Source organism: Podarcis bocagei, assembly GCF_964188305.1.
Source record: "Podarcis bocagei genome assembly, chromosome: 2".
Classification (NCBI taxonomy): Eukaryota; Metazoa; Chordata; class Lepidosauria; order Squamata; family Lacertidae; genus Podarcis; species Podarcis bocagei.
Window position 1 is genome coordinate 44,278,413 of NC_138126.1, and position 23,563 is coordinate 44,301,975.

General features: G+C 45.1%; 2 protein-coding genes across 3 annotated transcripts in view; one reads left to right on the top strand and one right to left on the bottom strand.

Moving 5' to 3' along the window:
• Positions 1-462: 462 nt before the first annotated feature.
• On the bottom strand, positions 463-4,045 carry LSM3 (LSM3 homolog, U6 small nuclear RNA and mRNA degradation associated). Its single transcript, XM_081184425.1, has 4 exons — positions 3,969-4,045; positions 2,629-2,739; positions 1,148-1,243; positions 463-827 (listed from the first exon to the last, which is right to left on the bottom strand). Exons 1-4 carry the CDS (start codon positions 3,987-3,989, stop codon positions 747-749), a joined length of 309 nt encoding a protein of 102 aa, XP_081040551.1. The 5' UTR covers positions 3,990-4,045; the 3' UTR covers positions 463-746.
• Positions 4,046-4,154: 109 nt separating this feature from the next.
• Positions 4,155-23,563, top strand: part of XPC (XPC complex subunit, DNA damage recognition and repair factor) — a 29,126-nt gene continuing 9,717 nt past the window's right edge. The window contains exons 1-14 of one of the 2 annotated variants that reach the window (XM_081183999.1): positions 4,155-4,279; positions 4,448-4,730; positions 7,003-7,423; positions 9,128-9,332; positions 10,503-10,645; positions 10,930-11,044; positions 12,159-12,243; positions 13,882-14,039; positions 15,172-15,289; positions 16,163-16,252; positions 17,730-18,683; positions 20,246-20,406; positions 21,393-21,474; positions 22,339-22,477. In XM_081183999.1, coding sequence (XP_081040125.1) covers positions 4,722-4,730; positions 7,003-7,423; positions 9,128-9,332; positions 10,503-10,645; positions 10,930-11,044; positions 12,159-12,243; positions 13,882-14,039; positions 15,172-15,289; positions 16,163-16,252; positions 17,730-18,683; positions 20,246-20,406; positions 21,393-21,474; positions 22,339-22,359 — 2,562 coding nt within the window. In that variant the 5' untranslated portion in view covers positions 4,155-4,279; positions 4,448-4,721 and the 3' untranslated portion in view covers positions 22,360-22,477. Of the gene's footprint in view, positions 4,280-4,447; positions 4,731-7,002; positions 7,424-9,127; positions 9,333-10,502; positions 10,646-10,929; positions 11,045-12,158; positions 12,244-13,881; positions 14,040-15,171; positions 15,290-16,162; positions 16,253-17,729; positions 18,684-20,245; positions 20,407-21,392; positions 21,475-22,338; positions 22,526-23,563 lie in introns of those variants that run through there. The other variant, XM_081183998.1, reaches the window with a different exon arrangement.

Consider the following 23,563-nt stretch of genomic DNA (forward strand, 5'->3'; position numbering starts at 1 on the left):
TATCCCATCAAGCACACCCCAGTAGTGTGGATGGGATACATTGAGAAAGATTCTGGAAGTATAAAATTGAAAGTGTTAATGTGTGGATAAAGGTGCACAAAGCACATGTGGAAACAGGGACTTGTATACAGATGAATGACCAGATGTGGACACAGTGCTAATGTAACTGTGGGTGATGAGACAATGACAGTTTCTTTGATTCTGGGGTCCACTTCCCCACTAAGATTTGCATAGGTTTATAATCAGCAACTTAGAACTCTTCCTCAAAAGGTTACCATTATTGAAGCATACACACTTCATGCATGTAGGCCACTCAAGTCATTGGAATAGCATGGTGTAAACAGAAAATACTTAGTGCAATCCTGTCTCATTTGTACCAGATACTGTCAATGGTAACCAAGCAAATAATGCAGCAATAACGAGACACATGTTAAATGGGAAAAGTGCTTATAAACACATACATACAAAAAAACCCAAACAGATTTATTTCTTAAAAAAGATCAGTGGCCACAAGCGCAACTAAAATTGTTATATCCACTGATTTGAAACATAACGATATCTGCACTTAAGTTATTTCAGAAAAAAACCCTTATATCAACTTATATGCCAAATGATCTTACGCCTTCACAACAATCAGGTTTGGATGGTCTTTCAGAATTAAGGGCAGAATCTTAATGTTTAAGGGTATCAGAAGACAGTGTCCAGAGGTCCAACATTTTCTAAACGATGACCTTTTTTTCATGGTTTCAGCCAACCCTCAGTGGAGGAGCTACAAGTACAACTCCATCTCCTCGGACAAACAGCATCGGAATATTCCTTTTGGTAGACTGTGGATGAAAAAAAGCAGTACAGGCTACATCCAGTGAGAATGTAAAAATAGTTGCAAAGATTAGCATAATTATTATAAATTCATATGGTACAAGAATCACATTTGGGGAAATAAATATATATTTAAGTGTCCTACTTTTACAATGAAGGAATCACTATGGTTACTAAATGCTTTAGATTTTACTCTGGTTAAAATTTACTTAATGTTATAAGTCAAGTTGGTATACTGATCTCGTAAGCAAAAAATATTTAAATTCATCTAGACAACACTGCACATCTGAAAGAGCATTTGGAGCTTTAAGTATTAACAAGTTCTTACTTTATAAATCTCTTCATAGGTTTCTTCATCAATTTCTATTGTTGTCACAGTCTCCTCAACATCACCCAAAATCATATTTAAGTGCTGGTCATAAGCCTGTGGAAATGATAGTAGTTTAGATAAGTTTAATTATTGTGCTAGTGGCAGTATATTTCTTAAACATTGTAGCTCAAATACACAGATCTAAAAACTTCTGCTACAAGTATTTTGGATTATATCTAATGATAAACCTACTCAGAAATTAATGAACGTTACTGATTTTAATCCATTAATTTCAATGCATCTACTCTGAGTGTAACTTTGTTGGATACAGGCATTTGTTTCTATATGCTTCAATTTGAACAAATATGGAATTGCTTGATCCAACATCTTCATCATGAGATCCTTTCCAAACTATAACAATTTATTCATACAACTGTAACAGCACTGCTCCATTCTTATATTTACTTATACATTGTTTCATAAATATACCATTTAAGTCAGTAGCCTCTTCAAATAAACACTGACCACAGACAAGGGAAAGCAAGAAGCAAGAAAAGTAGGCTATAAAGTATATAATAAAACAATAGGCAAAGGTAAAGGTAAAGGTACTCCTGCCTGTACGGGCCAGTCGTGTCCGACTCTAAGGTTGTGCGCCCATCTCACTTAAGAGGCCGGGGGCCAGCGCTGTCTAGAGACACTTCCGGGTCACGTGGCCAGCGTGACGAAGCTGCTCTGGCGAGCCGGCACCAGCACAGCACACGGAAACGCCGTTTACCTTCCCGCTATAAAGCCGTACCTATTTATCTACTTGCACTTAAGGGTGCTTTCGAACTGCTAGGTGGGCAGGAGCTGGGACTGAAAGACGGGAGCTCACCCCACCGCGGGGATTCTAACCCCCGACCATGCGATCGGCAAGCCCTAGGCGCTGAGGTTTTACCCACAGCGCCACCCGCGTCCCTAATAAAACAATACTTGATTGCTATACCAAAGATTCTCAAGAAAAGTTGGAAAAAATGAGTAGAGAAAAAGACAGCACAAAATACCATTAAACTAAATATACTAGATGTAAATCACAACAATTTGCTCAATGAATACCATTATCAACTAGATTCCCAACAACACTCATAAAATCTAACACTGGCAGTCATGCTTGCTCTTCACAGAGAACTGCTGGAAAATGCATCATTAGTGTCCTAGCTTCAAATACACATTTTGGAGCCAAGAGTTATTTGAGACCACAGCAACTGAAATGTTTGTTCTTTGGCCAAGATCAAAATCAGATTTCTTTCATGCACGTGCATGCTAAAATTGAGAGTGCAGCAATATCTGGAGAACTCAGGGTTTCCTGTTGCTGCCCAAGAAGTATTTCAAAAGCCAAGGCTGCTTTCACTCTATGAGAACTTTACCTTGTTTTTGAAGTATCTAACTTAACATCTCCCAAAACACATTTTCATGGTTCTGTTAACAAGCACCCCTCATTTCTATATAGCTTTACTTACATGTAATCTGCCTCGAAGTTCTCGGTCATTTCTCATTTTTACATAAATTCGTTCATCAAGACTGAGTCTGATGAGATCCAAGGGCTCTTCTACAGTATTTGTGGTTTGTTGCTATAAGAGAAAAGTGTTTGTGGTTTTTTTAATACAGTTGATAAAACGTTGGATACAATTTATTCCAAGGAAAAACTCCACTGAGATTAGTATTAGATATTTACTCCGTATTGTTTATTGTTCAATTATTCAACCTTACTGAAATGTCTAAACTCAAGTACAAGAGCAGAGAGAATTAAAAGCTACCTGTTTGCACCTCCTCAAAATGACTGACAAATGAATTGCAAATCCCTCCTAGGCTATTCAGGCTATACAGTAGTTGCTGCAGAGTTAGGAGAATTTAAGGCTAACTGAGAGACATCAGGAAACAGTCAACTAGTTATGATACCCTTTCTAATATCCCGGGCTCACTAGTTTAAATTGTTCCAATAACAAAGAATCAATAACAGATTGTTCGTAGTCACTTTTCTGGGACTAGGTAGCAAGAATAATGTGCATAATGTCCTCACTTGGTGTCTTGACATCTGATAATAAAGTTTTGTTTTGTGGGTGTGTTTTTCATTAAAAAAAAACATAATCCAAAGGTAGCAGCAAAGTTTAACTATGCATGACAGTGCCAATAAAAACAGCATGAAGAAGGGGAAATGAAGGAAGAATAAAGCAGAGACCCTTTAGACCAGTGTTTCCCAACCTTGGGCCTCCAGCTGTTTTTGAACTACAATTCCCATCATCCCTGACCACTGGTCTTGCTAGCTAGGGATGATGGGAGTTGTAGTCCAAAAACAGCTGGAGGCCCAAGGTTGGGAAACACTGCTTTAGACCACAACTTTGTAGCTACCAGGAGAGAACCACAAAAACAAGTAATATTTTGGGGACTTCTTGTTGTTTCTCACTTTTGTTCAACTATGTGGTAAGGGGGCGGGCACAGCAGTAGAGAGAAATAATAATAATTAATAATAATAATAATAATAATAATAATAATAATAATAATAACAACAACTTATACCCCGCCCCCTCCTGGGTTTCCCAGGAGGGACAGGAGGGCAAAGGTCAACTTTACCGTTATTACGCTCTCAGAAATAAGCGAAATAACAAAAAAAGAGAAGATGAAACGCACAGTCCGGACGTCGCCCTCGCTACTGGGAGCAGAAACCTGCGTCCAACTAGCGACCCACCTCGGCAGGTTAAGCCAGGCCAGAGACCCACCACCTCAGAGCACAACGGCGACACCTCACGGGGTCCCGCCGACCCCTCAAAGGCCACCCTCCCCCGGCAGCAGCATCACCCACCTGGTCCACCTCGTCCGCCATTTTTTTCAAAGCCAACTCCAGCCTCTTCTCGCGAGATTTTATGCCCCGCCCGCAGCAATTGACGCAGGCGTGCGCTCACGCACAAGCGACAAGTATAGACTTACTGTAGACATACATGCGGCACTTCAGATTCCGGGTCAACTCAGCACCATTTTATTTATTTTTTTGCCCCCCCCCCTGCCTGCCTCAGAAACAAGCGCGAACAATGCAGTGTAAGGATTTCAGCTTAGCTGTGGTCGGACGGCAGGCGAGCCCCCACCCTCTATTCAAAAGATGGCAGGCAAATAGAGGTGTGTATATATTATATAAAAGATGGCAGGCAAATACAGGTGTGTGTGTGTGTGTACACACACACACACACACACGCCTGTATTTGCCTGCCATCTTTTTTATATATAAAATCTACTACCAAGACGTTAATAATCTCATGCATTCTGTTATTTTCCTATCTCTACCAGAGCCTTATGTTCCCCACCCCCTCAGACGACGACAGCTGCGCGTGCACACTTCTGCCGCAAAGCTTGGAGAAACCCTGCGATTGGCCGCATCTGGAGCGCGTGCTTCCTGATTGCGACGCGGTGGTTATTTGCTTCGCCTTCACACGGAGCTGATTTAGTCAGGTTCGCTCAGGTGCGAGGGAGCCATCGCTGATGCAGCAAGCAGAATGGGTGTATCATCTCTCTCAAACACTCAAGGCGAAAGGAAAAGCTGCAGCTCAGTGCACAGCTTTGCATGCAAAAGGTGCCAGGGAGAGCATGTTAGACAAATTCACGGAAGAGGATAGGGCTACGCTGGCCACCGCAGTTGGAGGCAGCAATGCTTCCAAATACCAGTTTCTGGGAACCATGGGAGGGGAGAGTGTGCTTCACGTTGTTGTTGTTGTTGTTGTTATTATTTATTAAATTTGTATACTACCCATTTGTAGTATTTATTAAATTTGTAGTATTATTATTTATTAAATTTGTATACTGTCCACCTCAGGGTGGTTCACAGCACAAAAAGACAAAATAACACAAAATGCCTAACGAGAACAAAAACAAACCAAACCAAAAACCTCCCCTACCCACAAACATGTATAAAAGGTAGTACAGTGGTACAGTGGTACCTCGGGTTACATACGCTTCAGGTTACATACGCTTCAGGTTACACACTCCACTAAGCCAGAAATAGTGCTTCAGGTTAAGAACTTTGCTGCAGGATAAGAACAGAAATCGGGCTCCGGTGGCGCGGCAGCAGCAGGAGGCCCTATTAGCTAAAGTGGTGCTTCAGGTTAAGAACAGTTTCAGGTTAAGAACAGACCTCCAGAACGAATTAAGTACTTAACCCGAGGTACCACTGTAACAGAATGTTGTGCTCAGGTCCAGCTTGGGAGTTTTCCACTATGGTTGGCTGCTGGCCTGATCCAGGAGGGCTGCTGTTAGGTTCTTATCTCCAGATATAGCTGAGAAACCCTGGAGAGCTCTGGCTGCCAGTCAGAGCTAGCTGGACTGGCAATCTGACTCAGTAGTACAGGCAGCATCCTGTGTGTATAGCTGTCTTAGTGCTTTGCTTCTTTGGTTTTGCTTGACTAAACTGAATGTGTGATCTGGCTTCAGTGAACGGCTCTGAGTTTGAAGCAAGGTGATGTGGTGTTATCAGTGCTCCCCCCCCCCTTGAAAAATAGGTGCTGGTATTCACTGTGAAGTTGTTACATACTTTTTAACAACAAAAAAGAGGTGCCGGTACTGCATACCCTTGAGCACCCCCTGAAAAGAAGCACTGGGTGTTATAAATATGACAGCCCATTCACTAAACTAGTCATCCTTGCAGTCTAGTGATGAATATATAAGTGTGTTGTAGGCCCTGAACAGATTTATGACAGATGCCATCTTCCAGGAAGAACACAAGCATGTCACAGGAGTGTAGGAAACTGCCTTATATTGTGAGACCATTATCTAGCTTTGCATTGTCAACATTCACCAGCAATGGCTGTCCAGCAGTTTTTTTCCAGTCCTACCTGGGATCTTCTACATCCAAAGCAGTTGCTCTGCCGCTCATCACATGTCTGCATGTTGCCTACCACCCTGTGTGGCTTGAAAGCTTGTAAGCACTGGAGGCAACAAAACTAGTGATGTTGCCATGACAGAATTAGCTTCATCTTTGTAAGCTCACCTTACAATTCAATCTCCACCTTCTTTACTCAGAAATAAGTCCAATGGAACTCAGTGCAGCTTGCTCCCTAGAAAGTGAATTTAGGATTGGGTGGCTACAATCCTACACACACACACTGTCTGAGTAGACATGTATAGGATTGTGTTGTATTTCACAAACTAAAATAAAGGGAGTAAGCTGATGCCACATTTCTTCTCCCAAGCCTGAAATCCATAACGCTAAGACCACTTACTTGGCAGTAAACCCCGTCATTCAAACTCAGTGGGACTTATGGTACTTCTGTATAAAATGTATAGACTTGCCAGAGGAGTATCTGTGTTTCAGAAAAAAACAAGAGCCTTGTGCCAGGCATAGTACATATGCAGTCCTAATCCCTCTTAAGGAGAGTAAGTCCTATTGAATTTAGTAGGGCTTTCTCCTGAGTAGACATGGTTAGGATTGTGCTGCTGGACTCCTTGGTGACACAAGACTCCCTGATGTATAGCATTGCACTGCAAGTTGGGAGAAGTTCCCATAAAATACAAAATAGAACACACATAAAAGAAGGTTGATTTTGGCCATGTACCTTACTATGGATTTGGAGCGTGAGCACTTTGGGCCTGATTTGGGAAAAGGCCACTAAAATTGTATCAGGTTTTATACTGGGTGCGTGTGTGCAGGGGACAGATTTCTCCTTAAAGAGGCACCAGTTTCAAACCATGTTCCTTATTTCTGAGAGGTGGCGGGCTGCCCTGTGATCTCAAAGCGCCCGAGAGTCCCATTGCCAAAATCCGTATACTGCAATGCTTATCAGTTGCCCTGTCGCTTGTGAGGAGGGCCAAGCTGTTGAATCCTGAACGGCATCTTCATTTTCTCCCCAAAGGCTGCAAGCTGCACGCCGCTCAGACCCGGCACGGAAGGGACGTCAGGAAGGAGGAGCAACGCAAGCTGCCAGCCCAGCATCGCGCGGGGCCACTTGCGAGAGAAAGGGAGAACAACAGATGCAATAACCCTGCTCTTCGTGTTGTTTTTAAGCCGCCTTCTTCCGCAGATCGTCTTTCCCTCCCTCCGGCCCTCCCGGCTGTTTTGGCTTTTCTCCTTTGTGTCTCCATCCGCGCCTGCCGGTGGCTTCTCGCGCGCGCTTCTCCCGCTGCTCCTCCAGGCCGATTTGCCGTGGATCAGGATGGCCAAGAAGCGCAAGGGGGTCGTGCAGCTGCCGCGGGTGGGCAAGAAGCTCAAGGGAGAAGTTGTAGCCTCCGCCTCCTCCTCCGGTCCTAAAACGCAGCAGCAGCAGCAGCAAGAGGGTGAGTGGGGGGCGGAGGGATGCAGAATAACCTTAACCGACAGCCTGCTCCTTGACAGCCTTTGCAGCTCAAGCCTAACCGTGGCTACTCAGAAGTAAGCCCCATTGAAGTCGACGGGGCTTACCCCCAGGAGTTTGGATTGCAGTTTAGAACCATAGTTGGAAGGGACCACGTGAGTCTAGTTCTAGTGCAACCCCCTGCCGGGCAGGAATCCTTTGCCCAAGGTGGGTTTCGAACCCACGACCATGAGATTAAGAGCACAGACTGAGCTTTCGTGAAGCTACCAACGGTTCACTGGCCTCGCTCTCCCTTTGCGCCACGCCCACTCCTGGGTTATGTAAAAATTAACAGTTTTGCACATGCTCTGGCTGGAATTCCATTGTGTGTGGCCAAAGTTCGGCAGCCTGCTTGTGAATCAAACTTCTCATGTTCCTGATACTACCTTATACAACTATGTCACGTGATTAGCAAAAGAGGTTTCCTCCTAGTTGTCTCTTTAAGCACGCACACACACACACACACACACACACACACACGAAGAGGTTACCCTTGTTACCTAAACATGAACATTCTCCTTAGGAACAGCAAAAGTTCCTGATGCATGATCAAGGTGGTGGAGGGGGGTGTATTTTGCATGTTGCATTGCATTATTTGGCATAACATTGCAAATTTAAATTTGCTAAGCCTGCTTGCCGATCAGAAGGTCGGCGGTTCGAATCCCCATGAGATCCCATTGCTTGGTCCCAGCTCCTGCCAACCTAGCAGTTCGAAAGCACGTCAAAGTACAAGTAGATAAATAGGTACTGCTCCGGCAGGAAGGTAAATGGCGTTTCCGTGTGCTGCTCTGGTTCGCCAGAAGCGGCTTAGTCATGCTGGCCACATGACCCGGAAGATGTACGCCAGCTCCCTCGGCCAATAAAGCAAGATGAGTGCCGCAACCGCAGAGTCATCCATGACTGGACCTAACTGTCAGGGGTCACTTTACCTTTACCTAACCAAGTAGTGCATGAGCATTAGAAAGGTGGGATAGAAACTTTTATATAAGGTAAAATAATTCAGTGAAGTGTTTTGCCACAGTCTTAAGATTCTGCTTCTGCAAATAAGCTTGGTGATATCCAGCACTGCCTATCCATTTGCAGAACGGCTTTTAACCCAAGGAGGTATCTGTTAACATAAGGGAAGGGGAGGCAATTCCTCATTTATACTGTGACACCCCCATCTGTTCCAGAAGGTTGGAGGACACCCCCCCCCCACATAGTGTGGGAAGTGGCACAGAAACCTACAGCTGAAAATCACTACTCCCCTTGGTTTAGTGGACTCCTCTGCTAGATTAAAAGTCATTCTGCAAATGGATAGGCAGCTCTGGATATCTCCCCTCCTGTCTTTTTCATAGAATTGTAGAATTAGAAGGGATCCCAAGGATCATTCAGTCCATCCCCCTGCCACGCAGGAATACGCAGCTGTCCCATGTTGTTGTATAACAAAGTCGAAATAGCAGCAGCAAAATAATAACAACAGGTTTAAACTTTGGGTTCATGGTGCATCACAGTAGTGTTGATTCAAGATCTAATGGGAGGAAGAAATTATAAAGGTTTATGGAAAAGACTATTGGAAGCAGTTTGGGTGTTTAATTCGGATTAAGCTTGCATTCCCATCCCCCACCCTAACAGTTTTTGACCTTCGTCACATTTTCTTTCCATACAGATGATTTTGAAGAGGAAAAACCCAGTCAGAAGAAAAGGTTGCCCAAAACAGCTTCTGGAAAAAAGAAGGAAAAGGAACAGGAGAGGGATATCGTTCAGCCACCCTGCAGAAATTCGAATCAGAAAGGACCAAAGCCCAAAGTGAAGGAGGAAAAGAATAAAGTGGTAGAAAGTAAAGGCTCCTGTAAAAAAAGGGTAAAATGCAGGTAACTCAATGCTTAGGGTTTTCATTGAGAGCTTATTTATTTATTTATTTCCTGAATCCGAACATCCGCTCATGTCATCCTTAGGGTAATGATACGATTGACTTCTTTTTGGTGCTTCCTCTTAGCCTTGTCCTCTGAACCCATAGAAAACCTGATGCTGATGCGTTGGTAAAATGTTTGGTCTTTATTTGGGTGTGCACGTATTTATTTATATGTAAAATTAAACTACTAGACTTACATCCAAACCACCGCAATGTGAATTAATCCTCTCTCAGTCCTGGTATTTCACCTTAACAGACTTGTGGATGAGATGCTAAAGAGTAGATGCATCTGATCTCTTTCCTACCTTGGAAGTCGAACCAAATCCGTTTCTGAAATACATTCAAATTCCAAAACATTCAGAAACGAAAGCGCGGTTTCTGATTGGCTGCAGGAAGCCCCGTCGGATGTTGGGGTTCCAAAGAATGTTCGCAAACCAGAACAAGCCACTTCTGGGTTTGCTGCGTTTGGGAGCTAAAACGTCAGATTACCAAGGCTTTCAACAACCAAGGTACGACTGTATTGTTCATATTGACGAAGACACACATAGCTTACTGTGGACAGTTTTGTATCTTTGAATCCGCTGTGTAAATTTCAGTGGGAAGGTGAATAGGTGCAGAGATCTTCCTGCAAGGTGAGGTTGGCTCACCTGTGCAGCCTCCTTTGGACACCAGCTCCTAACAGCCCTAGCCAGTAAAGTTGGTGCCAAGAGATGATGGGAGTTGTGTGGTCCTCCTGATACTGCTCATCAAGAGTTAACCACTTCTGCTGTGAAAGAGGCCTTGTAAAGAGTCAAGGCTTAAACTTCTGTCATGTACTGGGGTGGGGGTGAGGAATTTTGCCTTTTTTCCCCATTAAATTTGAGCGAATCTACACGAACCTGGAGCATGTGTGTGAGAGAGGAAGAGAAATACAGTTTTCTGGGGCCATCAGATACACATTCTCTAGGAAGTCGGTTTCAGGTGCTCACTTAACTATGCGGGTTCTTTTTCCTTAAACTAGCTAATGTTCAGAAGAAATTCCTGGAGGTACAAGCTGTCTGACAATGGGTTTTCTTCATTGGAAGGGCTTGGACTAATAACCTTTGAAGTCCCCTTCAACTCTGTGGTTGTTTCTTTCCCCACATCCTAGTGGTCTGCAGAACACTCCTCTAAAGAAGGAAACAAACGCAAAAAAAGAATCTCCCGTCACAAAGAGAAAGAGAGATGAAGAAGAAGATGGTGACGATGATGATGAAGATGATGAAAGTGAGGATGAGTGGGAAGATGTGGAAGGTAATACATTTTTAAAAAAATGCTGTGTAAATCTTGGTTCCCTTGGTTATTTTGGTTTATCATTATTTGGACACATTATTGTCATGCCAAAGTCACCCAAGTTTTATCAAAGCTGAATTTTGCTCCCCTGTCAAAGTATCCTCCCAGACTTCCCTACCCTGCATGTTGCTTAAGCTCCAGTGTTGAGAAGTTTCAGAAGCAGCCCTGAGTTAGAATTTAACTGCTCGTCATCTTACTGGACATTATTGGAGACACACTAATTAGACGGGGATGTTTGCTTCCAGAACTTCATCAACCTGAGATAGAGATACTCAAAGAACTTCCTGCCCCGGCGTTGCCCAACAAAACAGTTGAGATAGAAATTGAGACACCTGAGCAGGCGAAGAAAAGAGAGAGAAGGTAAGTTGAGGCCTGTGAGTTTGGTATTAGCAGGCCTTTGTGGCTGATTTGCCCTCTGGAGTTCCTGCACCACTGGAATGAAAAAAGGCTGCCTGGTTGAAGACCTTCTTCTACTGAGGGCCTTGCTTAAGACATTTCCATCTCTGGAACTTGGGTGGGTGGCAGGGCCTTTTCCACTGTGGCACCAGGACTTTAGGGGTGAATTCAGCAAAGTCATTGTGCGAGCCGAATGACTTTGGCACATGCAACACAGCTTCCACTCCCTCTTTTCCTCTTGCTGCCCCCGACTTCATCCTCAGATCTATTCTGATGGGTTGGGGGAAAGTCCAGGGCAGATTTTGGGGGGCAGGGGGAATTCAGGGGTTGCAGGAGATGTTACGTTGCGCAAGCAGAAATTGTTCTCACTCTTAAGCTATCTTCATCAGGTGCCTTTTGGATGTGAAGTAAAAATGTTTCTGCTTGCCTAAGCTTTTGGTAGCTCTTGGTTGGCATTTTGTTTGTGGTTTGTGTGTGTTTGTTGGGCAGCTAAATCCACTTCTTTTTACAGTGCTTACAAGAAAACAAGAATTAAAAACGTAATAGGCTGTTCTGTTATATTGGTTTGGCAGCCTAAATTGGTTAGAAAGGCAGAACATAAATACAGGAAATAAATTCACACAACCAGTAGCACACACAAACCCAGTTATGCCTGAGCAGGAAATAGCATAGCATGCAGGAGACATGAAGCTTCTCCTGACAGCCCCTGCCCTCTCCATTCCCTGGCCTTCCCTTTGTCAGTGTCCCCAATTGCATGGAGAGTTCTACTCGCACTCAAGCAAATGCAAGTAAAATCCCCCTTTGAACCTTCCCCACTCAACAGAAGGTCAGGAACAGAGAAGGTAGGAGCGACAGGGCTAGCAGGCAGCACCCTGTTTCTCCTCCACGAGGGGAAATTTCCTGTTCAGGTATAATCCCTCAACAGAACTATAGTGTATGTAGCCTCATGCACACAGTAGCATATGAATGCGCTGCTTTGTTTTCTGGCTTCAGGTTCCTGCTCAGAAGCTGGAAAGTTAGGCCTTGAGAACATCACTGCATGGCACTCACCCTTTGGTTTGTTTTGGTCATCTTGCAGAGAGAAAAGGCAGGTCGAGTTTGAGACGTATCTGCGGAGAATGATGAAGCGCTTCAACAAGGGAGTTCATGAAGACACACACAAGGTAATACGCCTGAATAGTAATGTGTTGGAAGGAGGCAGACACAGCAAGGCTCAAGAGTTCTCCTTCCATTCTGTTACCTTGTTCTGGCACTTGGCAGAAGAGTTTATTGGGAATCCTGGCACGTTAGTATTTCCAAATAGTAATTCAGCGTGTTGTTACAAGGGCAAGAGCAATATTGACACCCCAAGTCATTCTAGGGAAGCAGGGATGTAGTTGGTTTAGAACACAGCAAATAGGCTTGTGCATCACCATAAACCATAGTTCATTGTTTACCATGAACATACAGATGGCTTCTGCTTTGCTGTTTCCCTGCTTCCCAAGCAAGAGCAACAAATGGCAGCCCCTGGTTTAATGTTACATCTGAACCAAGAATTGTGGATAGTTTTACTCCAAACAACCCACAATGTGAAGTCAAACCACAACCCCAGTTTGGATATAACACTAAGCCGGGATCAGGGTTTGTTACTGTAGAGAAGCAAAGTCAGAGTGATCTCCGCAATCACCGTACACTATTAACTATGGTTTACTACGACATATGAATACAGCTAATGTTGCTCAAAGAACCAATTTCCCCTTTATATACAGTGGTTGAAATCTTGATACAGCTGTCGTCTGACTGGGCTTAAACTTTCCTATTTATGTTTGTTTAAAAATGGTTCTGTGCAGATTTTCCTTCACCCAAAGTAGCATGCAAACAACAGATACATATTTAAATACCACAACCGAAATGCAAATGAACGCATTTGAACCGTAAGCTGAACAGTTTTTTAAAAAACTATACCAGGTGCAGTCACATAAAAAAGAAAAGAAACCACAGGCTGCTGATAAATTTAGCAAGCAGACACCAGATGAGGCAGATGGGGTTTGTAAATCTTATAAAAGGCAGAGACGGAAGAACTTCTTCTGGCCTCAGCCCATGTGGTTGTTCCATGTCTGGGGCATTAGTCCAACTGGTGCATCAGGACTCACTACCAGGTTGCAGCCTGATCTAAAGTGGATTGAAACAGCAGCACTACCACCACCAGACAAACAGGCCAAAAAGATGAAGAAATGGGTCCCTGGATGCATGTTTGGATTAAAGGTGTGTTCCGGATCTGAAAAGGACAACTGGTCACAGAAAAGTCCCACGGCCCGTTTTCTGCCCTCGAAAAGTGAAGGTAACCCTAGCAATGCTCAAATGTGGGAGCTTAAAAAACAAACAAAAAACAACAACTTATTTTAAATATGTGAGCCCCACTAGTAACTGACGTTCTCTAGGCCAGCTGACATTATATTCAAAATACAGTAAAAGAGATGACCAAGATGTTGCCCTCACTGGGCAAGGCTTCCTCACCCAGGCAGCTGATGCTTCTGGAAGCTTCTGTCTCCTGGCAGAAGGTGCCAGAGACATTTGGGTTGGGATGGAGGGTGTGCGTTCTTTATAAGTCTCTCTCCCCACTTCCACTCTTCACACATTCCAAACTGGCAGGCCGCTCCTGAATTTCTTGGCCATAGCAGATCCCTAGTGGCAGACTTGGACGTATTAGGTAAGTGCTGGGCCTGTCTTTTGAGGCATGGAAACAAAACCAGGGAGCCTTATGTAGCATGACTATCCGTTGCCACCTCTCTCTCCTGGGAGCTGCTTCCTTCTCCCAACAGGTCCACCTACTGTGCCTGCTAGCCAATGGCTTCCATAGAAACAGGATCTGCTCTCAGCCGGACCTCCAGGCGATCGGCCTCTCTATCATCCCCTCTCATTTTACTAAAGTGCCTGCGGGCCGCGTAGACCGCCTGTTCCTGTCAAATCTTGTGAAGTGGTAAGGGGCTTCTCTCTCTTAATTCAGGTTTGTTTTGTTTTGTTTTGATGGCATTGTGCTTTTACATGTGATATAGAGTGGGAAGGGTCCCTGAAGGACATCCATCCCAACCCCTTGCGCTCATGTCAGCTGCAGTTACAGCAGTCCTGACACATGGTTGTCCGCCTCTGTGTAAATCACCCAAGTCACCACCACCCAAGTCTCTTACCATTAGTAATAATAATAATAATTTATACTTCACTCATCTGGCTGGGTTTCCCCAGGCACTCTGGGTGGCTCCCAACAGAATATTAAAAACACAATAAAACATCGAACATTAAAAATTCCCCTAAACAGGGCTGCCTTCAGATGTCTTCTAAAAGTCAGAAAGTAGTTTATTTCCTTGACATCAGATGGGAGGGCATTCCACAGGACAGGCGCCACTACTGAAAAGGCCCTCTGCCTAGTTCCCTGTAATCTCACTTCTTGCAGGGAGGGAACCACCAGAAGGCCCTCGGCGCTGGACCTCAGTGTCCAGGCTGAACGATGGGGGTGGAGACACTCCTTCGGGTATACTGGGCCGAGACCGTTTAGGGCTTTAAAGGCCAGCACCAACACTTTGCATTGTACTCAGAAACATACTGGGATCCAATGTAGGTCTTTGAGAACCGGTGTTATATGGTCTCGGCAGCCACTCCCAGTCACCAGTCTAGCTGCCGCATTCTGGATTAATTGTAGTTTCCAGGTCACCTTCAAAGGTAGCCCCACGTAGAGCGCATTGCAGTAGTCCAAGCGGGAGATAGCCAGAGCATGCACCACTCTGGCAAGACAGTCTGCGGGCAGGTAAGGTCTCAGCCTGCGTACCAGATAGAGCTGATAAACAGCTGCCCTGGAGACAGAATTGACCTGCGCCTCCATGGACAGCTGTGAATCCAGAATGACTCCCAGGCTGCACACTTGGTCCTTCAGGAGCACAGTTATCCCATTCAGGACCAGGGAGTCCCTGCGATGTCCATCCATTGGTCCTGATCCTGCCTTCTGCTTCACTTTCCGGGTGTGACAGCCCTTCAGAGACTTGAAGGTTGTTTGTGGGGGTGAGCTATTAAGGCGTTATTAGCCAGGCAAGTAGAAAAAATATGTTTCCTTCTTCAAGGTTTGTTGCAACATTCACTGTCAATGGGGAGCTCTCTGATAGCGAAGAAAGTTGGCAGTCCACCCTAGAGAGGCGTTTTGCTGTGTATGCTGCACGAGATGAGGAGGAATTGGTTCATGTAAGTGACAAGGCGTTTTGGGGCATGTCAGACTGCTCTCCTATTAACTGTGCTGGGGGAAGCGTGAAGCCAATCAGTGGCCCCTTGGAAAAGGGATGCAGCTTTGTAGTAGCTTTCTTGCATGAAGATGTTCCAAAGTTCAGTCTCCAGGTAGGGTTGGGAGAGGAATTTGTGAATGCATATATCCCCCGCCCCCACAAAGTAGAGGGGAGTCCCTCCCCTTAGTGGAATGGGTACCTCCATGTTTGATGAGCTTCCATCACCCTCAAGATACACTCTTATTTATTCACCCAGGCTTGTGATGGATCTGGTTAGCTGTGCAGATCTGTGGATTTTTACGCTTTAACGCTAACCAATTATGTAAATTTCACGATGCTTTGATATTACAGGATGATTTGCTGCATTTTTTTCCAATGTTGTCATTTATATGGGCATTGCTAAATTTTGCTGTTGTGGTTTTGGAAACTGCTTTGTGATTGATACACAAATACTCGAGTAAAAACAAGAAATGTGCAACCTGCTACTTCCTCCATCATTCATTGGCATACGTGGAGAGCCCTCTGCTTTCCTAGTTAGCTTACCACTCAGGGTACATTGGTAGAGAAGCTACGTCGACCCCCAATGGGCATAGGGGGCTTTGGCAACCCTCACAGTACATGGAGAGGAGGTCAAAGTCTCCAGTATGCCAATCTGCTGTGGGGAAAGGCTGTTCTGGATCACTTTTAGACTAGAAATTTGTTACAAAGTCCTGTGGGTTAAAATCCTCTGGTTAAAAACAAAGTGAGGTGGAGGGTGGGTGGGAGGGAAAACCTCCATTCACATAACTCCAAATCCAAACTAACGAACAATAATATTTTTAATTTTTTCAAATAGATATTTTTACTCATTCTGCGAGCGTTGCAGCTACTTTGCCGCCTTGTGTTGTCTCTGCAGCCCATTCCTCTGAAAGTGTCGGCGGGAAAGGTTGGTGTGTTTCCAGGAGGGCTCTCAGTGAGACAAACATGTATAGGATGACTCTGTAAAGCAGCAGTTCTCAAATAAATGGGTTAACCCAGGCTTCCTCAACCTCGGCCATCCAGATGATTTGAGACTACAATTCCCATCATCCCTGACCACTGGTCCTGCTAGCTAGGGATCATGGGAGTTGTAGGCCAAAAACAGCTGGAGGGCCAAGGTTGAGGAAGCCTGGGTTAATGCAAGCATTCCAGGGAGCTGAAATACTTGCACAATATGACTTTTTCCTATGCTAATTAGCGTAACTGTTTAATGGACAAGAGGTGCAAACATCAGAGTGTTCACTTTTAAGATCACTTGTTTATCTCCCTCACAGCATGTTGGAAGTACAGTGGTACCTTGGTTCTCAAACGCCTTGGCACTCAAACAACTTGGAACCCAAACACTGCAAACCCAGAAGTAAGTGTTCCGGTTTGCGAACTTTTTTCGGAAGCCAAACATGCTCTGTTTTGAGTGCCACATTTCCATTTTGAGTGTTACGCTGAGGTCTGTCTGTTTTTGCTATTTATTTTGCGTTTTTGTTTTTGCGACTCTTTTTGTTTTGCTTTTGTGACTATGTGGAACCCAGTTCAGCTACTGATTGATTGATTCTGTGACTGCAGTACATTGTTTATTGCTTTCATTTTATGAATCAGTGGTCTCGTTTGATAGTAAAATTCATGTTAAATTACTGTTTTAGGGGTTGTTTTTAAAAGTCTGGAATGGATTAATCCATTTTACATTACTTTCTATGGGAAAGCGCGCTTTGGTTTTGGAATGCTTTGGTTTTGGAAAGGATTTCCGGAATGGATTAAGTTTGAGAAGCAAGGTACCACTGTAGTACAAAAACACATTCTGGAAATGCAGGTCTAGTTTATGTGTTTGCTCTGTGTATGCTCCTCAAACAGAATAGAGATCATGATGTTACGAGCTTGCCCACAAGAGACCCAGTGTGGTGTAGTGGTTAGAGTGTCTGACTAGGATTTGGGAGACTTGGGTTCGAATCCCCACGCAGCCATGAAGCTCAACCAGCCCTCAGCTTAACCTACCTCAGACGGTTGTTCTGTGGATAAAAGGTGGGAGAAGGCCCAGGCATGCTACCTTGAGTTCATTGCAGGAAAGGTAGGAAATGAGCATAGTGAATAAGTAAGAGGCCTGTTGAACAGAGGAGGTGCCACTGTACACACATATATTTGCTCAGAACTGTCTCCAGTAAGGTACATGGCAAAATCTACAGCTTAGTATCTCCATAGTAGACTATGTAGGGCTGTGGGCTCATCTCTTCCATAGGGCAAATTCTACAGGTCTGCTAATTCAGAGCAAAGCAGCTCTCTTTTACCAACTAACATATTGAGACCAAAACTATTGGATCACTGCAGAGTGTTTGTCTCACCTGCCTTGTCTTTTGATGGCCCTTCGTCCTCTTCTTTCATTCCCCCCCCCCTAGGGAAAGACCAGCTCCTCCAAGAAGCGTTCTCTCAGTGCAGTTTCCGAGGAATCAGGTGGCTCTGCCAAAAAGCCTAAACGTGCCTTGAAAAAATGTGCAGGGCCTGGTAAGGTCAAGCTAGAGGCAGGCCAAGAGAAGGTCCTGTCAGGGAGCCAGGAAGCTGACAGGAAATCATCCCCAACAGGAGCCAAAAGGACAGTAAATAAACCTACTGCACTCAGGAGTGCTGAGGAAGAAAAGGAACCTGGTGTGAGCAACCTGAGGGAAAGGGGAGGGATGGGGAGGACCAAAAACGACCGCCTACGAAAAGTGGCCTCAAAAGTGTCATATAAAGAGGAGAGTGGAAGCGACGATGGCAGGGATTCTGAATTCCATGCTTCAGAGGAAGACGAGGATGAAAGTAGCATCTCTGATGAGGACTTCGAAACTCCCAAGAGGAAACAGAGGTCATCACTAGGGACCCCGAAAGCAAAAGCAGCTCTTAACAACAGACGGAAGTCTGGGCCTGCAGTTCTGAATGTACCCAAGAACTCTCAGACGGTTGAGAGTTCGCTGGGGAAAGCGGCTACCGCAGGCTCTTCAAACCCCTCAAAGAAAAGGAACAAAATAATTTCTAGCGATGAGGATGAAGGAGGCGATGTGGGACCAGGTAATCAGAGAGGCACTGACCAGTGGCTGGAGGTTTTTCTCGAACGGGAGGACAAGTGGGTCAGCGTGGACTGCGTCCACGGCACCGTTGGGCAACCTCTGCTGTGCTTCAGACACGCCACCAAGCCCGTGTGCTACATCATCGGCATTGATAACGATGGGTGTGTCAAGGACGTGACACAAAGATACGACCCGGCGTGGATGACGTCAACGAGGAAGTGCCGCGTGGATGCCGAGTGGTGGGAGGACACCTTGGAACCGTACAGAAGCCCTTTTGTGGAACGAGAGAAAAAGGAAGAAAGGGAGGTAACGGAAGGGAGCTGGCGGGTTTCCTCCTCCATGAATGAAACTATGTCCTGGTTGACTAAGAGGTCCTCCACCTCTTGCTACTTCTGATACCTGGTCTGTGTAAACATGGTGGGTGTAGAAATACATGGGAAGATGAGTCTATGAGTCAAGTGTCTTTGGGTTTCATTAAATGGCACAAGCTTGGCCTTGGAGAGGAGGGAGGAGGAAACGGAGGATAGAGGTGTGGCAGGGTTATCAAGCTAGTACCAACGTAATTCAGCAATGTGAGGGTGCGAACAGGATTTTAGGCCTAGGCTGGTCATAGCAATCTAGAGCCATGGCAGGGTATGTGATGATTTCAGCTGTCTTAAATGAGCAGACAGTCGTTTAGGGTGAGATTCCTCTAACAATGCCCCTTTCCGCTTGTGCTTGCAGCAGGGCTCCTGGAATTCTCTGCTTGCTTGAAGAGCGCCTGAGAGCTGGCTCTCACAAACAAAGGATATCAGAAGAGCACTGCTGGGTCAGACCAAAAGCTTCTTCGAGTCCAGCATTATTTATAATTCCATTGATTTCTTTCCATTTATGAACTGCTTCCTATAAGACATCACAAAGCAATTTAACAACGAAAGCACTTTAAATTGTTTTGTGTATACAGTCATTCCTCATGTTGCGTCCGCTTCAGGTTACGTGTTTTCGTGTTGCATCCCGCGGCGACTCAGAAGTACCGGAACTGGTTACTTCTGGGTTTTGCTGCTCGCACATGCACAGAAGCACTAAATCACGCTGCACGTGTCCGCAGACACAGCACTTCAGCTTGCGTCAGTTCTGTGTTATAGATGGGCCTCTGGAATGGATCCCATCCATAACATGAGGTTCCACTGTAACAGGGTTTCTCAAACTTGGGTCTCCAGCAGTTTTGGGGGTTTTTTGGACTACAATTCCCATCGTCCCTGATCACTGGTCCTGCTAGCTAGGGATGATGGGAGATATAGTCTTTAAAAAGCACCTGGAGACCCAAGTTTGGGTAACCCTGGTGTATAAGAACAGTTTCACATCCAATAGGGATAACAGCTTTCTGTTCACCCAGTGATGAACCAGATGATGGAAAGCCTATAGGTGCCACAGCCCTTTCTGGCTCATGTTCCCCAGTAACTGATACTGCCTCTGATACGGGAGGTGTACACAGCTGTCATGCCTAGTAGTCATTGAGTCAGCTTGTCCTCCATGAATTTGTTTTTTAAAACCTGTACAAGTTGGTGGCTGCTGTGACAACTATCTCATGGATCTTCTGCTTATCCCTAGTGGGTCTGTTGCGTATTCATTCATCAGTCGATGACTCCCAGCTGAGTGTATGAACGGACTCTATTAATAAAAGTATTCCATCTGGAGGACGTGGTTTGGTTGATACAGAAGTTTTGTCAGTGTTGTTAGAGCAGGGATGAGTCCCTTATGACCCCTGGATCAAGTAATCCTATGAAAGCTGGCCCTGATACTGTCTTTATGTTTGTCCTCCAAATAATTGAAGAATCTGCTTGTGCAGCATAAACTCTGAAGTCAACCACTTATGTCATGTCTCCCAGTTTCTAGTTAAACTTCAAGACCAGCCCCTGCCAACAGCCATTGGCGAATACAAGAACCACCCGCTTTATGCCTTGAAGAGGCATCTCCTTAAATACGAAGCCATCTACCCGGAGACAGCTGCTATACTAGGGTATTGCCGTGGGGAGGCTGTGTATTCCAGGTGAGAGTCATCTGCCAGGTGTGTATGGCGTGAAATGTGACTTCATGTGGCTACATTGCTCTGTGGTCAGAGATCAGATTTCACATTGCCAGTACTTTTGTTCACCTTTCTTTTTAAAAAACAAAACAAACCAGGGTCCACAGACAGACAAGGGGTTAGGATTAGACCTAGCAGAAGTTGACTGGCTTGGCAGCAGCTGGCCAAGATTTGTTTCTGAGTTCTGAATTCAGGTTCCTGAGCGTCCCTGGTTTATTTTCATTCTTTTTTAAGGAAAAAGCACATTTTCTCACCCTTGTGACTTGATGGAGTTGCACGTGTATAGGCAATTCCTGATGAACTCCAGGGGTGGAGGAATCTGTTGGTTGGAAGTTGGGGCTTTTCATAACCCACATAGCTTGTTTTCCCTCCCATGACTCGCAGAAATCAAATCATGCAAAACTGTTTGATCTGTGCAAATGTACTCGGTTTTAGTGGTTGCAGAATATGGGTTGTATTGGCAGAGAAACGCCCAATACAGTGGTGCCCCGCAAGACGAATGCCTCGCAAGACGGAAAACCCGCTAGACGAAAGGGTTTTCCGTTTTGGAGGTGCTTCGCAAAATGAATTTCCTATGCACTTGCTTCGCAAGACGAAAATGTCTTGCGAATTCCTGCGGGGTTTTTTCCCTCCCCCCCCTTTTTCCCAAGCCGCTAAGCTGCTTATCAGCTGATCCTAAGCCGCTAAGCCGCTTAACAGCTGATCCGCTAAGCCGCTTATCAGCTGATCCCCTAAGCCGCTTAACAGCTGATCCGCTAAGCTGCTTATCAGCTGATCCGCTAAGCCGCTAATGGGCTTGCTTCGCAAGACGAAAAAACCGCAAGACGGAGAGACTCGTGGAACGGATTCTTTTCGTCTTGCGAGGCACCACTGTATACTTAAAAAGAAAAATGTATGTGTGTGCTCACATTGGGAATATTTGAGGGTACAGTTCATTTGGACTTTTTCAGAGACTGTATCCATACGCTGCACTCCAAAGACACCTGGCTGAAGCAAGCTCGAGTGGTCAGGATTGGTGAGGTGCCTTATAAGGTAAGATGACAGCAGATCCACTCCGAGGCTGCAGTTGGGCACCTATAGCTCAGTAGCAGAATGAGAGATGCATGCACAAGCCCTTATGAGCAGAAGAATAGAACAGGCCTGCTGGTCAAACCAAAGGATGGAGAACCTGCAGCCTTCCAAAGATGGTTGGACTACAATTCCAGTTAGCCCCAATTAGCATGGCCTGTGGCCAGGGATGATGGAAGTTGTAGTCTAAACCTAAGATTCCCCATCCCTGGCCTATTAACCAGTCACAGTGGCCAGCCCATGGGAAGCCCACATACAAGACCTGGGAACCAATGGCTCTCTCTTACTTTGGTTCCCCAGGAACTTGTTTTCAGAGCCATGCTGTCTCCAATCCTGGAGTTACCGTATAACCATCGTAATTATTAGCCCCATCTCATTTGTATCCAATTAAAGCTAAGGACAGGGGATTTCTTTTTTTTTCTCAGAGTAGATCCATTGAAATGAATGGACTTGCATTGGTTATGGTCATTAATTTTAATGGGTCTAACTCTGAGTAAAAGCTAGTTGCAAATGACCCAAAGTAACCAGGTTGGGAAAGACTTGTATTTGGGAGACCCTGGAGAGATGAATTCTGGATTGCCATTGCTATGAATCAATAGAGTGCAGCCGTTCTGCAGCCTTGCAGTTTGGTGGTGGCCTGGGATGTTGCTGCAAGGAAACAGTGAGAGAGCATTTGCGAGCAGCTTGTGTATCTTCTTTTCATGCTTCTGTGTGACATCAGAAGTGACAGCTGGTGCTTCTCCCTTCTAGTGAGAGAGTGAGCTTCAGGGGCATACACAAACCTCAGTTTGAGGGGGGATGATTAGGTTGACACTGTGAACTTTACAGGCAAGAAGTGGGAACAGATGAGAATATTGGTCTCATGTTTGTGTTTGCACAGATGGTTATAGGCTACTCCAACCAAGCAAGAAAAGCAAGAATGGCAGAACCGGCAAACAGAGACAAAAAGGACTTGCCGCTGTTTGGCCTCTGGCAGACGGAGGAATACCAGCCTCCTGTTGCCGTGGATGGAAGGGTAAGCTGGAGGAGAGATCACACGATCACCCTGGGAGTGGCTTGGGTGGTGATTGCACAAGATGAGGCCTTTTCAGAGATGGCCCTAGACCCTGGAGCTTCCTCCCTGGGAGAATTTGATTCCCCCCTCATTGCTGATCTTATTTAGTCATCCAGATCTTTGGGAATTAAGTTCCTGGGGACCTAACCATTGTAGATATTGTTGGGAAAAAGCACCAATGCAAAAGCCAGCTCCAGATGGCTGGAATGCAAAACAGGATGTTGTGGTTTGCAGATGTACTGTTGGAGAAAAGGTGGAGCCTATTCTCTGTACTGAGCACCGGATGTTAGCTCAGAGTGTCATGTGACCTGTGCTGGAAGTACAGGGGAGGAGTTGAGTCTCTTCTGATGGAGTCTGAAGGGAGCAGTAGCATTTCTATGTATTGCTGAGAGACAGGAATAAAACATGTAAAAGGACTCCTGTCTGTCTCATTTCCCCTCCCTGGGAGAATGCAGGGAGGGAGAGAAGCAGAGAGAAGCAGAGGGTGTGTTCTATCTCACGTCTAATGAGAAGAATCGCCGGGTTTGTTTACCTAGCCTGCCGGGGTCGCAGACGGAAGGTAAACACAGTATCTCGCTCAATTGCCTCGGGGGAGGCCAGGTACCTCTGCCTGTGAGCCAAGATACTAACAGATATTAGACTGCAGTTTTTGAAGTTTTTGTGTTTTTAGATTTTTAATGGTGCTGTGAAATACTTTGTGATGATGGCTTTCTCTGTATTGCGCACTATTCTAGGCTTCTGGTTTGGGGCGGGGGGAAAGTTGTACAAAATGAAATGAATTTCACATTAATGAAAATGAAGAATAAAGGTAAATTGAGTGGGCACTTTGGTAAAGCTAAATCTTTCTCTTCTGGGTTGTATAATTTAACTGAAAGTTTTGTGTTACAGCTCACATTCTTGTAAAACACACTCACCCTTGTGATGTATCTACTGTTTCTCATTTTAATTGGTACTAGTCCTGTGCTTGGCACTTTAGCAATAACTAATTTCTGCATAAAA

Bases quoted from the DNA above. Each gene is read 5' to 3' on its own strand.
- LSM3 (XM_081184425.1), bottom strand. From the start codon at position 3,989: ATGGCGGACGAGGTGGACCAG. The intron at 2,740-3,968 runs GTGGGTGATGCT...TTTCTCTTATAG, and splicing joins TGGCGGACGAGGTGGACCAG to CAACAAACCACAAATACTGT. The intron at 1,244-2,628 runs GTAAGTAAAGCT...TCATTTCCACAG, and splicing joins AACTTCGAGGCAGATTACAT to GCTTATGACCAGCACTTAAA.